Source organism: Echinops telfairi, unplaced genomic scaffold (genome assembly GCF_000313985.2).
Source record: "Echinops telfairi isolate 266 unplaced genomic scaffold, ASM31398v2 ScPeMD7_3509;HRSCAF=4178, whole genome shotgun sequence".
NCBI classification, from domain to species: Eukaryota; Metazoa; Chordata; class Mammalia; order Afrosoricida; family Tenrecidae; genus Echinops; species Echinops telfairi.
The window spans coordinates 1,067,489-1,083,913 of NW_022107407.1; the positions used below are offsets into that span (position 1 = coordinate 1,067,489).

The following is a 16,425-nucleotide window of genomic DNA, read 5'->3' on the forward strand; positions in this document are numbered from 1 at the left end:
AAAGCCCACGTGGAAGAAGCACACCAGTCTGTGTGATCATGAGGTGTTGATGGGATCAGGCACCGAAGACCCAAAATAAAACCATACCCAATGTGAATGAGGGGCGGGCATGGAGTGGAGACCCAATGTCCATCTGTAGACAATTGGACATCCTTTCACAAAGGGGTCACAGGGAAGAGATGAGTCAGTCAGAATGCGGTATATCACCGATGAAACACACAACTTTCTTGGAGCTCTTTGGTGCTTCCTTTACCTCACTATCATGACTCAATTCTCCCTTACAAAATGAATTAGACCAGAGCATGCACACTGCTGCAGATAAGAGCCTGCAACACAGGGAATCCAGGATAGATAAACCCCTCAGGGCCAACAAGGAGAGTAGAGATATCAAGAGAATTAGGGGAGGGTTGGGGGAACAAGGGGGAATCGATGACAAGGATCAGCCATTCTAGATCTCCCTACCAGGGGACGGATAATGGAAAAGTGGGTGAGGGGCAATGGAGGACGATGTAAAATACGGAAAAAATAATCTATAGCTTATCAAGGGTTCGTGAGGGAGGGCGGGTGGGGGAGGGAAGGGGAAGAAATATGGAGCTGATATATCAGGGTCTCAAGTGGGAAGAGAATGCTTTGAAAATGATGAAGGTGGCATACATGTAAATGTGCTTGACACACTGGAGGAATATATGGATTGTGAAAAGAGATGTAAGAGACCCCAATAAAAGTATTAAAAAATAATAAGACATGCAAAAAAAAGTGTACTTATCACAAGCCAGGGACTATAAACCTTAAGGATAAAGCTATTGGTCCACAGCAGCACCTCTTTGCAGCTGGTAGCCACGACTATCTACTATAGTCGTCTCTCCAATACTATGTGTTTCAGCCATGCTGTCCTTTGGACTATGCCTCTGCCTCCATGAACTCGGAAGCCTGCCCACTGCTCTGGCTTGCAGTTTCATAGTCTGGTCCATGATCGTCTGCTCTCATGGTTTTCTTCCCTTGGTGTGGCATGTCTTCTGTTGCCTCTGCCACTTCAGGCAGGGATTCAGAACATGTTCTGCTGATGGCTCGTCTTCTAGGATGGCCCTGGGGATTCTCTCTGTTCCTGATTTCAAGTTGGCACTTTTACATATAGGAGAATGGCAGCCAAGTTTAGCTAATCTGCTTTACTGTATTCATGATTCACACACCCTATATCCATGGTACCAGCCACTCATTTGGTTGGAGTTACAGAGACACGGATACATGGGACATAATTGAGCATTTTACTTCACCATAATATTTATTTATTTACTCCCTCCACCCCCATCCAAAACCATTTTATTAGGAGCTAATCAAACATGATACCATTCCATAATGCAATCACATCAATAGCTACCAAAATTGTTTCAAAACATTGTCTTTCTTCTTGAACTATTTGATATCATCCCCCTCTTACTCCACACCTCCACTTTGGAGCCCTTATTCTAAATGTCGTTTCTATTGGTTCATAAATCCTGCATTTAATATACCGACAAATATAGAAAAGTTCAAGAGGGCTGCCCACATTGACAAACTGTATCAGAGACAAACCCCCAAATGGAAAGAAAAATAAACAAAAACACAGAAAATATCAAAAAAAAAAAAAAAGAAAAAGATCAAGCACAAAGTGTATCAGCAGGGAGAGCAAGTGACAAGGTTTTACCAATTCGGGTCAGCGATGTCATTTTCATCTACTACAGTCATCTCTCCAATACTCTGTGTCTGATAATCAGTTTATTCCCATCCCTCAATTATGGTTAGAGGGAAGTCCCAGAAGGTTTATTCCCTGCGTCAATCCTGCAAATGTATTTTGAGCTTCCACATGCATCCATAGCCTCTGTGAGCCAGAAACAATTTAAGCTCTGATACTATTCCCGCCTTCGGATGTGGATTATGTAATTCCCATGCCTTGGATCATGGATGTTGCTGTGCATCATCCACGTGGACTTAGATGACTGCCTGTTTGATAACAAGCCTTTAAGACTCCATACACTATTCTTTCTGATAGCCAGGCTTCAGACTTTGCTATAGCACTTATAACTTCTGTGTTTCCTTCATGAGGGTATTAACCAGAGACATGCCATAAGAATGAATTGTTCTTAGATTGGAACTAGGATTAAGTGTGAGCTCAAAATCCATTCCTGAATTTGTTTATCTGCATCTGGTTCACTTTAGAGACCTCCTTGTTAATTTACGGAAGAGAATCTTATCGATCCTCTCCCTGGAGCATAAGGTCCTGTTTCTAGTGTTATTGATTAGAAGATTTAAAAATTTTAATGTCTTCCTTTACATTTTCATTTTTAATTCCTTTAACTCAGATAATAAATGAACGATCAAATAAAAATTTCAATAATCTTGAGCTTAAATTATACAGCAGAACTTCCTTAGCCAACTCCTAGCACTTGTTTGTGGATGATAAGAACAGAAAATAATTCTATGGTTAAGTCTATTTTACAAATGAAAATAGTTTACTGTGAGCATATGCCCTTTAATATCTCAGTGTTATCTTCTCTCTTTTAGATGGGAATGTGGTGGAGCCTGACATGTCTGCAGGGTTTTGTCCAGATCACAAGGCAGCCATGGTTTTATTCCTTGACAGGGTCTATGGGATTGAGGTTCAAGATTTCCTCCTCCATCTTCTTGAGGTTGGATTTCTGCCAGATCTCAGGGCTGCTGCCTCTTTAGATACGGTAATGATTTGAATAATTGACTTCCTAAAATTTGACTCTTTAGCCTTTGGCTTCTTAGATCTAGTCATTCATTTATAGACAAACATTTATTGGATCCCTAATATGTTTCCAGATAAGTTTTAGGAACCAGAAAAAACAACAACAAAAGACATGTAGTCAACAAATTCACTGAATAGTGGGGGGGAATTTCAACTTCAAGACTATGGTAAGAATTCTGATAATAGATAATAAAAGGTTCACTTAGCCTTGGTTTTAGAAAGCTAAGTATCTCCCATCAACCTCTACTTATATCCTTCTCTAAACAATTATACTTCTCAATGAAAGTACATATTAAGAAGATTGAATGATTACACAATCGAGTCAAGCTAATTAGAGCATTTTCCTTGTGCCTTTATTTGTGAAGAAATAGAGATTTATTTGAATTGACTTGATTGCAGTGTATTTGGATTTAAGCTTTGGTTAGGTATGCTCAAATGAAATTCTAAACTTAAATTAGCGTATATGCCAACATATTAATAGATCATCATTTGAGCATTTATTCTGATGCATATAGACTTTTAAATATTATTAATAAATAAAAGAATTTATGATTATGAAATGTAGTATGAAAATAAGTTTTTCTTCCCCCTCTCCCATAAAAATAAATACTCAAACTTTTTAATCACTAGCATCTTCATCTTTCATTGATCCCACATTTGATATTTTATTAAAGAACATGAACCTCATGGATTTCTGAAGAGCTATCTTTAAATTCATTTTTTATGTAGGTTTTAAAACTAGTTTTATTGCGGAGTAAAAGATCAGATGAACCATGTTTAAAAATATGGAAGAATACTCATTTATTTTTTCATATTTTTGTTACTTTCTGTATAGATAGTGAAACTATAATTCAACCTCTCGATTATGTTGAAAGCTGTCTACTTCTAAACAAAATAACTTTCTATTTTTCATTCCTTTTGTAGGCTGCATTGAGTGCTACAGACATGGCCTTGGCCCTCAATCGATACCTATGTACTGCTGTCTTGCCTTTGTTAACAAGATGTGCTCCCCTTTTTGCGGGCACGGAGCACCATGCTTCCCTCATTGACTCACTACTCCACACTGTGTACAGACTCTCAAAGGGCTGCTCACTTACCAAAGCTCAACGGGATTCCATAGAAGTGTGTTTGCTCTCCATTTGTGGGTAAGTGGGCATCTCACTTTATGCCAACTTTCTGCTTCTTTAGGAATTATCCTGTGGCTATTGATGACCTATTTTTAGAGACAATTTCTGCACCCACACTTAATCTATAGGATTTATTATCCTGTAGGTAGTCCTTTGTACCGAGGTTTGAGTCTTATCAGAGCTCACTTGCTCCTCCTAGTCATGTTAACAATTAGTCCTCCCTAACTTTTCAGGATATCTGGCACTTTGACACAGGTGACTAAATAGAGCATACTATTCTAGTTGCTGGTGGTGGAGTGATTGTGCGAATGGGGTCACTGACCACATAGTGTAAGGTTCAGTCCTTTGGACCCTGTGTGATAATATTTAATTCTTCCATACAAGAAAGAAAATGAAAGAAAGATGAAGTAATTAAAAATATAAAAATGCATCATGAATATAAATATTTTGCATTACTTGTATGTGGCAGTAATTTAGGCTGAATGAGTGCTCCAGTCTGGAGAGTAAGCATTCCGTCAGCATCATTATTTTGAAAGAAATAAAAAGTCACCTTTAACTCAGTCTCCCTGGTTACCTGCTTCCTGTTTCAATGAGAGGTTTAGGATCTTGGTTCAAGCAGAATGTGATGCAGTGCTTTAGAGAGGCAGGAGGTCTTGATTGAGCTGAAATGGTAAAGGGTTTAATTCTAGGAATTTCTGAAAGCTGACAAGAGGTCAAGCCAGCCCAAATGAGGGACTGATCTCCATTTCTGTTCTAGAGAGTTGGAATCATTCTGTTTTATACCTACACATATATTAGTGCACAAATATATTGGTTTTCCTAGATATGGAGAATCTCCCAAGCTAGAAAGGGATAAAAGAACAAATGTGACAACAGTGTGTGAGCTTGTGTGCTTCTAGGTATCTCTGTGTGTCATGGTGAGGTGATGTGGAGACTCAAAAAAAGGTAGACCTTGAACATATAATCAGTCTGTGTCTTATAGAAGATGACAATCACAAAACAGACCTCTCGATTGCCAATACCAGCTGTATTACTATATGAATAATTGCAAACTGGTTCTAAATGCATTAAATAATTGCTCATCTCTAGTTAGAGTTCAATGTTTGGCTTTTCTGCCTTACTCTTTGGTCAAAATAAATGTTTAATGTTAGTAGCTAAGATTTTAAAATGGTAAGTTTTAACTTAATGCCACAGGTTAAATGTTTTAAAATAAATATTATTTAACAATTTGTGATCGTAAATATTGAACCTCATTTTCCCAAAAGATAATTAGATAGAGAAGGGTACGTTAAGACCAATAGTCAGAGAAAAGAGTAACATGGATTCGTGAGTTAAAAGAGATTGTGTTTGAGTTCCTTACTAGTTATGTTACTTAGATTCCTAACATTCCCACCCATGACCCTAAAGGCCTATGAAATGGAAGCAATAGTACCCATTTCACTGGATTTTTTTCTAAGAAGTAAATGAGGATTTCTAGTTGAGCTGCTAACCCCAAAATCAGCAGTTAAAAACCACCAGGCACTCTGTGGAAGAAGAGTTGAAATCTTGAAACTCACAGGAGTAGGTCTCCCCTGTCCTAAAGGGTTGCTATGAGTTGGCATCAATTTCGGGGGCAGTGAGTTAGAGCTTTTTAAATGAGGTTTAAAGCAAAACAAAAAAAATCACTGCCATTGAGTCAATGCCGACTAATAAGTGACCCTACAGGACAGTACAAATCCGCCTCTGTGAACTAACAAGACTATAACTCTTTATGGGAATAGAACACCCAGTCTTTCTTCCTCCTGCAATTGAGGTAAAGTGTTTAGTAATTCTTTACAGGGCAGCTTTTACTATATGTCAGTTTTCTGTCCTTTCCTCCTATGGCAAAAATACTGTCATAACTTTTGTTTATTTATGTAGTCCCCTCCTTTCTACTCATACACATCCTCTTCTTTCCTCTTTCTGGTCTAGTCACTGAGACTCACTCACTGGAATAAAAATAAAAAAGATTTTCTAGAATGAATAAACCTGGGGTAGAAGTTTATTCATTCTAGTAGTGGCAAAAAATGTAGCCCACAGCACTGAGTGGTTAGGAAGGAAGAGCATCACTGATAGAAGATAATGGGTGGTTTTTATTTCTAGAGGATTGAAGTGAGGTGGGCAATGTAGCCTTTTCTGAAATTATTTTGATAACCTAGTGATAACAATTATTACCATCTGAAGCAAGGTATAGGTATACGTCCTTGGCTGATATAATGTAGTTTATTGAATCAGCTACTTAGTTTAGCCATATTTCCCTTCACTATTAAAACTGTCTTTGTTCTAACAGCCAGTTGAGACCTTCCATGATGCAGCACTTACTCAGAAGATTTGTATTTGATGTCCCATTACTAAATGAACATGCAAAGATGCCTCTTAAGGTAAGAGCAAGAGATATGTCTACTAATGTGGTCACCGATTAATCTGACCTTGTTCTGCTGCAGTCTTCTAGATACATCATGTTTAATCGCTGATGCTTGACTTTCCTCTACTTATTCAATAGATGTATTATAGAAATGTTCACCTTTGTCTAAAATAAACATGTAATGAAAGGGAACTGAAATCCTCAGATTGATTTTGAAGTGGGTCACAAAGGAAAGATGAGGCAAGATATTCTTAGGCTTGAAATATTAAAGTAATTTCAAGGAATAACGAGCAGGCTTTAGAACCACATTTCCTAAGTTGATAATCAATGATACCTTCCAAATTCCATGTTATATGGCTCAAAGCTTTGTGCAGTTACAGTTTGTCGCAGATTACTTGGAAGAGCATCTGACATTTTCCCTTCCCTGCCTTGGTAATCCCAAAGAAAGGAATGACTTGTGTAAATTAAATAAAGCCCTCCTAGAAATTCCATTTTTATCATTTTCACAATGTAGCATAGCCTCTGACATGCAAAAATGTGTTTACACAAAATAATTAAAAGATCTCTGAAAAAGATATGGAAATATTTTCTTATCTTTATGCAACAAGACTTTCACATTATAATTTTTTTAATATTAATCAAAACATACTACATCTTCATATGTCATGATTTGAGATGCCTACCATTTTCGTGGGAGTGAGGGATGTTTTCTGTGTGGATGTGTGGAAGTGTGACTGTAACTGAGTTGCAGACCAAACCAGAAGAAATATTTCAATAGTAAGAGATATTAGCTGTCGGCCTTACTAAGAATTTACAGAGCACTGATGGTGTAGTGGTCATGCTTTGGGCTATGATCCTTATGGTTGGCGGTTTGAAACCACCAGCAGCTGCATGAGAAATAGACTAGGCTTTCTACTCCTGTAAGTATTCACAGTCTTAGAAACCCACAGAGGGATCACTATGAGTGAGCCTGGACTCAAGGGTTGTGAGTTTGGTTTGGTTTGGGTATACTTAATTAAAATATATCAATTTATTAATTTGATAGCTAGTTTTAATTTGATACACTAGTTTATACATTTAGAATGAATTAACAGAAGTGTTATCAAATAATTGAAAGATTCTGTCTTTGTCATTGCACTTTCAGTTTAGTATTTTACAGTTAAAATATATGTAAGTGGCTCTCAAGGAGAAACAATGGCCCTGTAACCATGATAGTACTGTATTTAGAGGAATGATTCAAGTCTAGCCATTTTGAAACTTATTTATGAAAGCAAGTTTTCAGGCAAATTATTAAGTGTGATGATTAAAGATAGGCAGACAAGAAACAAAAATATTCACAGATGGATATTTCTAACTATTCATAAAATCAAGAATGTGAACACCAGTTTTCATCATATCACTGTTTATAATAAAAACAATCTAAGTGTCCATCAGCAGATGAATATGAAATTTGACATATAATGAAAAATTACTCTACCATGAAGAGAAATACATATTTTTTCTTTAAAAAATCCTTTTTTAAAAAAATCATAACATTGTGAATGAGGGGGAGTACAGAGTGGGGACCCAGGGCCCATGGGGGGAAATTGGACATCCCCTTGCAGAAGGGCTGCGGGGAGGAGAGGAGCAAATCAGAGTGCAGTGTAGCAATGATGAAATATGCAATTTTCCTCTAGTTCTTAAATGCTTCCTCCGCCGACTACCATGATCCCAATTCTACCTTACATATCCGGCTGGACCGGAGGATGTACACTGGCACAGATAGGAACTGGAAATACAGTGAACCCAGGACAGATGAACCCCCCAGGACCAGTGAAGAGAGTGGCGATAGCGGGAGGGTGGAGGGAAGGTGAGGGAGAAAGGGGGAGCAGAACACAAGGTCTACATATGGCCTCCTCCCTGGGGGACAGACAGTGGAGAAGAGGGTGAGGGAGACGTTGGATGGGGTAAGATATGATAAGATAATAATAATTTATAATTATCAAGGGTTCAGGGGGAGGGGGGAGCAGGTAGGGAGGGGTAGAAATGTGCTGACATCAAGGGCTCAAGTGGAAAGCGGGTGTTGAGAATGATGAAGTCAACATATGTACTAATGTGCTGGACACAAATGACGTATATACAGATAGGATGAGTTGTATGAGCCCCTAATAAAATGATTATTTAATAAAAAAACTCTTTATTGGGAGCTTTTACAGATATTATGACAATCCATAATTCAATTAGATCAAGCACAATTGTACAATTGGTGCCACCATTATTTTCAGAACTGTTTTCCTTTTTTTTGCAGTCTTTTTTTAAAAATCATTTTATTTGGGCCTCTTACAACTCTTGTTACAATCTATACATCAATTGTATCTAGCATATTTATACATATACTCCATTGTTCTTTTCTAGACATTTACTTTCCATTGTGCCCGAGAAATATATCTTAATACAATGTAAATGAATTTTGAAAGCCTAATGATGATTTAGATAAACCCATCACAAAAGAACAGATGGTGTACTCATATAATCCCACTTAATAAGGAATATCTAGAATATACAAATGTTTATAGACTAAAACTTATTATTGTTGAAGAAGGAAAGGAGAGGGGACATATTTGCTTAGGCGAAACCTAGTTTCTGTTAATGGCAGACTTGGAAATTAGTAGTAGTTATGGTTTACACAACATGATGACTATGTTCAATGTCACTAAATTGTGTATATTAAAATATTTTGAATGTGAAAGTGTATATATAGATCACAATAAAACAAACATTTTAATTGACATAAAATAAAATTATGATAAAATTTTCTTGTAAATCATGAAAATAACTTAAAACTACAACACAAGGATATAGAGCTGGACAGGTGACCTCTCTAAGAATAGTCTTAAATAATGAACATTTGATTATGTGGACCTCATAGAGATTGAAATATTGAATTTAAATAGCTCATATACAAGGACATAATTTGAATTCTTCTGAATCAATCCATATGTAATTTAGAATTTTCACTGAAGTTGACCCAATTGTGTGGCACTTAAATATAGATACAAGAAAATAGAGAAAAAAATGAAAATATATATATAGCTCATTGCTTTTATAATTTCTTTCCCATGTAGCTGCTGACAAATCATTATGAAAGATGCTGGAAGTATTATTGCCTACCTGGAGGTTGGGGAAACTTTGGTGCTGCATCAGAAGAAGAACTACATTTATCAAGAAAATTGTTCTGGGGCATTTTTGATGCCCTGTCTCAAAAGGTAATTTAATGTTTCATGATTCTTTTGTATTGATAAAATAATAAGACCATAGGTTTTTGACTATATATTTACCCTAGAGAAAAATACTTCTACTAATCAAAATTTATATAGTGGTGCTTTTGTGTGTATGGGGGGATAGATAACCCCAACAAACAGAATATTTTTAAAAGCTATATACTTAATTTTTTTTACAAAACAACCTTACCACCTTCAAAGTACTCTCGGTTACAGTTAATTAATTTGTCAAATCTGAAATTCCATTGGAAACATTTTTCAAACTCATCTGTTTGGATGGCTAACAGCACCTCCCTCATTTTTTTCTTCACCTCTTTCACATTGTCAATTGCTGTCCTTTCATGTCTCTCTGCATTCGTGGAAACAAAAAGAAGTCTCTTCGAATGAGGTTAGGTGAGTAAGGTGTGAGGGTTAAGAGAGACGTTGCTGTTTTTTGACAAGAACTGGAGCACCTAGATGGTTGCATGAGTAGGTGCATTGTTGTGTTGGCAAAACCAATCCACTGATTACCACAAATCAGTCTTCTTTTGTTGCACATTGTAATGCAATCTTTTCATATCCTCTAAATAGAAAGCTTGATTACCAGTCTGACCTGGTGGAGAAAACTCCAAATGCACTATGAGTCAACATTTTCATCTGATAGGGAAGTTGAAGGATGCCCAGAATGAGGTTTGTCCTCAATCTACATTTCACCTTTTTTGAAATGAGTACACTTGCATTCATCCCATAGAGCTGTCCTTGTAAGCTATATTCAACATCACAACAGTTTCTGCAGGGCTTTTCCCAAGCAGAAAACAAGATTTCACAGCCACATGCTGTTCTCTTAAATTGGCCATCACAAAAAACAAAGTTTTTGTGCTTTTGTGAAACTGCTTTTATGAAAAATTTACTGTGATCAGAGAGAACCTTCCCAGGTGCCACTGGGTGCTCTGACTCAGATCACGTTGTTCAACGCTTGCCTAGCTGGGAAAAATGCATACTAGGAAAGCTATGCCCAGCAGAGTTTTCTTTCCAGTTTGGGGGCAGGGGGTGTTATCCCATCATATTTGCCACCCAAATAACAAATGTTGAGAGTAAAATTTAACTTGGGTTTTTCGTATTTCCAATGGTAGCATATTCCTTGTGATCAATACACTGCTCCTAATTTATAAATGATTTAATTTTTCAAACACATGGCTTGAGAACTTCTTGTTCATTTTGAATTAGGTTGACTTAACCTCTCCCCAGTCACCACCTTATGCTTGTAAATTCTGAATAAATCTTTCAAAAATTAAAAATATAAATTATTTTCAAAAAGAAAATTCTGACGGACTTACCTACGTTGTGCTGGTCTATAGATTGAAGACCATTGGCTAGCTATTTCATATGTGTGCTAGCCCCGCATAGAAGTCCAATGTTTATGGAATGTTTTATTCATTTTCAGATTGGTTAGATGCTAGATTTGGGGGCGGGGGGAATGTTAGAATATATCTTACATTGTTTTTTTAAAAAAATCATTTTATTGGGGGCTTGTACAACTCCTATCACAATCTATACATACATGCATTGTGTCAAGCACATTTGTGTGTCCGTTGTGATCATCATTCTAAAAATATTTTCTTTCTGTTTGAGTCCTTGATATCAGCTCCTCATGTTTTCCCTCCCTCCCTCCCTCTCAAACCCTTGATAATTTATAGATTATTATTTTTTCATGTTTTACTCTGTTTGATGTCTCCCTTCACCCACTTTTCTGTTGTCTGTCCCGCAGGGAGGGGGTTATGTGTAGATCATTGTGATCTGTTCCCCCTTTCTCCCCCACCTTCTTCTTATCCTCCTGCTATCACTACTTTCATTATTGGTCCTGAGGGTTTATCTGTCCTGGATTCCCAGTGTTTCCGGCTCTTAGCTGTACCAGTGTACATGCTCTGGTCTAGCCAGATTTATAAAGTAGAATTGGGATCATGATAGTGGGGTGGGGTGGGAGAAAGCATTAGAGAGCTAGAGGAAATTTGTATGTTTTATCGATGCTATACTGTGCCCTGACTGGCTTGTCTGCTCCCCCCCCAACCCTTCTGTAAGGGGATGTCCAGTTGCCTACAGATGGGCCTTGGGTCTCCACTCTACACTCCACCTCATTCACAATGATATGATTTTTTGTTTTTTGATGCCTCATACCTGATCCCATTGAAACCTTGTGATTACACAGGCTGGTGTGCTTCTTTCATATGGGCTTTGTTGCTTCTCAGCTAGATGGCCACTTGTTTATCTTCATGCCTTTAAGACCCCAGACTATGTCTTTTGATAGCCGGGCACCATCAACTTTCTTCACCACATTTGCTTATGCACTTTGACTTCAGAGATCATGTCGGGAAGGTGAGCATCATGGAATGCCAGTTTAATAGAACAAAGTATTCTTGCATTGAGGGAATACTTGAGTAGAGATAGGCCCAATGTCCATCTGCTACTTTATACTAGACTTATAAATATATGCACATAGAGCTATTTCCCCATTATCATATATAAATATATTTACAAATGTACATGCTTGTATTTAGACCTCTATAAATCCCCTTTGTATCCTAGTTCTTGACTCTATTTCCCTTTAATTTCCTCTTGTCCCTCTATCATGTTCAGCCTTCATTTGGATTTCGGTATTTCCTCTTGGTTACATTGCCCTTGATCAAGCCCTACCAGGCCTCCTACACCCTCCTTGCCATTGATTTTGGATCACCTGTTGTTCTCTTGTCCCTCAGTTTGTTAACACCCACTTCCTTTCTCCGGCCTCACCCTCTCCCATGTTCCCCCAGAACCATCAGTATCATTGTTTTCTCCTCTGGGTTGTTTATCCTGCCTATCTTATCTAGCTAGACCTGCAGAGATAATAATATGTACAAAAAACAAAACAGCAAAACAAAGTAGCAAAAGAAAACCAAACAACAACAGCAAAAACCAAGGACAAAAAAAAAAAAAGGAAAGAAAGAAAGAAAAGCCTGTGAATATTTCAGGATCTGTTTGTTCACCTTTAGGAGTGTTTTCTGGTCGAGTCTGATGGGATACCATGCCGTAGCCCCCAAATCTATTTTTTATATTCCCCAGGGACTTCGTTGCTCTGTTCCCCTTGCTATTCTGTTGCATGCCCTTAGTGTTTCATCTCAGTTTGTGGGATCAGATCAGGTGCAATTCCTACACTGTGTCTCCAGTGTTGCTCCCAGTAGCACTATGGCTCAGTGCAGGATGTCCTGTAGCCTCAGGGCTTGGTGGGCCAGGATGTGTTCCATTCTCTCTTCCTCTCCTTTCATTTGCTCCTGTGTGCTCTGATCAGACATGTCCCTCTTCCTGAGCCGTAGCTTCAATGTCTTCCTCTAAAGTGAATACTTCTGTGGGGAGAGGGGACTATCCACATAGTTGTGATTGCGGCCAGCCCCTCAGACCATAAAGTTCTTTCTTAGACACATGAGTGCCTGTGAATTTGTTTCTCGAGCCTACCCACACTAACACAGAAAGCTTCACTAGAGAGGCCTTCTCTACTGCAACAGTGTTCCTTTTCATTCCTCTCAACAAGCAAGGACCATATTGTAAGGACATTAGGCATCCAACTTGTAGTTTTTGTTTTGCTCCTTCCAGTTCTTTTTGTTTCCTAATCTTAAAGAGTATTTAAAGTGCAACATTTTTTCTTCAGTTACTAATGTAAAAAAGCCTGCTTGACATGATTAAATTCCCAGAGCCCTCAGTTCTTTAGGAATGGGCTAAATGACTGGTATTATTGTTTCAAAAGTATCTTAGATCTAATGAAGTTTATGTTGAAGTAGAAAATTAATATTTTTAATTTTTATCTTTTAATTCCATTTTTCAGTAACTCTTTGAAGTCCCCTGTAAATCATCACAAAACTATACTTTCATATATACAAAATCCATACATGATAACATTCCAAAGGGTGAGAAATGCGAGGTGATCTATAAGGAATTATAAGGAAGATAGTCTATAGGAAATACACATAATGAAGCCTGGGGAGAAGAAGTCCTTATATATTATTCACAAAATTATATGAAATTGTATTAATAGATTTTCTTAAGCTAGAAATATTATTTTTAAAAAGTTATCTCCCTTTAAATAAGAAATTATAATTTAATATTATGAATACCTCTAAAATATTCTCTACATATTATTTCAAAAAGATTCTCAGTTTAACAAAGGAAATTTAGTAAGAGAAAGTAGCAAAATATAAATAACAAATTTAATGTCAAATGAATTTTTACCTTCTGATCACACTACTCAAGTAGTCTAATAATGTCTATCTGGAAGTTCAAGCTGACTTTGTTGAAAATTGAGCCATAAGAATGCAATCCAGATGGACATTGGGTCTCTACTCAAGTAGTCCCTCAATGCAAGAACACTTGCTCTCTTAAACTGGCATTCCATGATGCTCACCTTCCCAACAAGATAACCAAAGACAAAGTGGGTGCATAAGCAAATGTGGTGAAGAAAGTTGATGGTGCCCAGCTATCAAAAGATATAGTGTCTGGGGTCTTAAAGTCTTGAAAATAAACACGTGGCCATCTAGCTGAGAAGCAACAAAGCTCACATGAAAGAAGTACGCCAGGCTGTGTGATTATGAGGTGTAAATGGGACTAGGTATGAGGCATCAGAGAACAAAAAATCGTATCATTGTGAATGAGGTGGAGTGTGGAATGGAGACCCGAGGCCCATCTGTAGGCAACTGGACATCCCCTTACAGAAGGGTTGGGAGGTGGGGAGGGAGCAGACAAGCCAGTCAGGGCACAGAATAGCACCGATAAAACATACAAATTTCACCTAGCTCTCTAATGCTTTCTCCCACCCCACCCCACTATCATGATCCCAATTCTACCTTGCAAATCTGGCTAGACCAGAGCATGTACACTGGTACAGCTATGAGCTGGAAACACAGGAAATCCAGGACAGATAAACCCTCAGGACCAATAATGAGAGTAGTGATAGCAGGAGGATAAGAAGAAGGTTGGAAAGAAAGGGGGAACCTATCACAATGATCTACATCCCAAAAAACTATTGCCAAAAATATTTGCTCTTGACTGGTCTATTTTTGTTTTGATTCTGTTTTGTCTTCAGATTTGTACTTGTAAACAATATTTCATCTCCTGTTACAGTTCTTCCAAGACACTTATTTAAAATTCCCATCAAAATCTGTAGTCTTGTCAGCAACTAGTTTGGTAAACCCATTGGCTCAACATTAACTTTTCTGTCAGAATTTTGTAAGGTGAAACAAATGACATTTCTATACTGTTGTTTACTGTTTCTACCATTCATCATTGGTAATCTTCTTTTAGGACATAAGAAGGTTAGTTGTTTTCTTACAAATTGATGTGGGAGTTGTGCTGCAGCTTGCTTCATCTTCAACATGATTGTCTTTTCTTAAAATGAGTTATTAATAAACTGCTGGTTTGGGAGGAATTGTCCCCACTTACTTTTGATAGCATCAGTAATTTCACCATTCATTCTACCAAGCTTTACCATGAATTTGATGTTTGTTCTTCCTTTCATTTTGGCAGAATTCATATAGGGCTCTTTTCTAACTGATCTCTTGTCCTTCTTAATACCTCAAACTAGATATTGTACATACACATTATGAATATAACAATTTGGACTTTTTTAGTGCAAAAAATAGAAATCTATGGATAATTTTTTAGTGCAAAAAATAGAAATCTATGGATAATTTTTTTCATAAAATACATTTTTCATGAACTTTTGAAGATCACATCATAAAATTAATTATAAGAAATATACCCCTCATTACCTAAAATTATGTTTATTAAGACATGTTACTTAGAATATTCAGGTTAATTTGAAATATTGAGGGATAAACTATTGTGAAAGCCATAATTTAATTTTTCTTGGGTTGATTCATTATATCTTTGATCTCTTATGTGTGATGAGATTTCAAGGTTTATATTTCATTTGCTAAAAAAAAAAAAAAAAAAAATCTGTCTGTGAGTTAAGTTAGCCCAGACTAATTTACATTTCTCAGTGACACTGAACAACCTACACTGTTCATGTTGCCTTGACAACTCTTACCAAATAACATTTTTGTGGGGTTTTTTGTTTTTTGTCTCTTTTTCTCTTCAGAAATATGACCAAGAACTTTTCAAACTGGCTCTTCCTTGCTTGAGTTCAGTGGCAGGAGGTTTGCCTCCAGACTACATGGAGTCAAATTATGTCAGTATGATGGAAAAACAGTCATCAATGGATTCTGAAGGGAACTTTAACCCACAACCTGTTGATACCTCAAAGTATGGACTCTTTCTATTGCAGCAGATTTTTATTGTAAATGATGTGTGAAGTCTGAAATTGAATAAGGTACTAAAGTGAACTTTCTATAATCCATGCCCCTTTGAAATGGTATCCTTTTATAGGAGTTCATTTAATTTATAAAATTGCAATAGTCATGATAGTGATTAAAATTAAAATGAGAAACAGACCAGACTGTACCTTCTAAGATACTTCTAATATAATCAGACTTCTCAACTTGCAACACCATAATATATATCTCGAAACTAATATTTTTAGTAGAAATGTTGTCTATTTATTAATAGTGTCTGCCAACCTCTGTGTAACATCTTTTCCCAGCATGATTCCATCATGCACTGCAGAGCTATTTATTTATAGATACTGCATGGAATCACTTATATCTCAGTAATGCCTGGGGTTTTGAAGCGGAGGTTTCAGCATCATAATGTTCAACATGGATAGGATCGAAGGGAATGCCAAATGAGAATATTTGTGGAAATTTAACATGCAATTAGAATGTAATTCAGCAAAACTATGTAAAGATAAAATAACATACTTAACATTATGAGACTTTTTATATATGTTTAGTTATAGATTGCTCTACTAACAGAAAGTTTGGGGCATATCAGGTGTTGGAAGTTTCA

General features: G+C 37.0%; 1 protein-coding gene across 1 annotated transcript in view; it reads left to right on the forward strand.

Annotated features, from left to right (window-relative positions):
* Window positions 1–16,425, forward strand: part of RYR2 (ryanodine receptor 2) — an 805,653-nt gene that overhangs the window by 560,289 nt on the left and 228,939 nt on the right. The window contains exons 51-55 of the mRNA XM_045294222.1: window positions 2,542–2,711; window positions 3,674–3,894; window positions 6,185–6,275; window positions 9,364–9,504; window positions 15,620–15,783. Of these exons, the coding sequence (XP_045150157.1) occupies window positions 2,542–2,711; window positions 3,674–3,894; window positions 6,185–6,275; window positions 9,364–9,504; window positions 15,620–15,783 (787 nt within the window). The remainder of the gene's footprint in view (window positions 1–2,541; window positions 2,712–3,673; window positions 3,895–6,184; window positions 6,276–9,363; window positions 9,505–15,619; window positions 15,784–16,425) is intronic.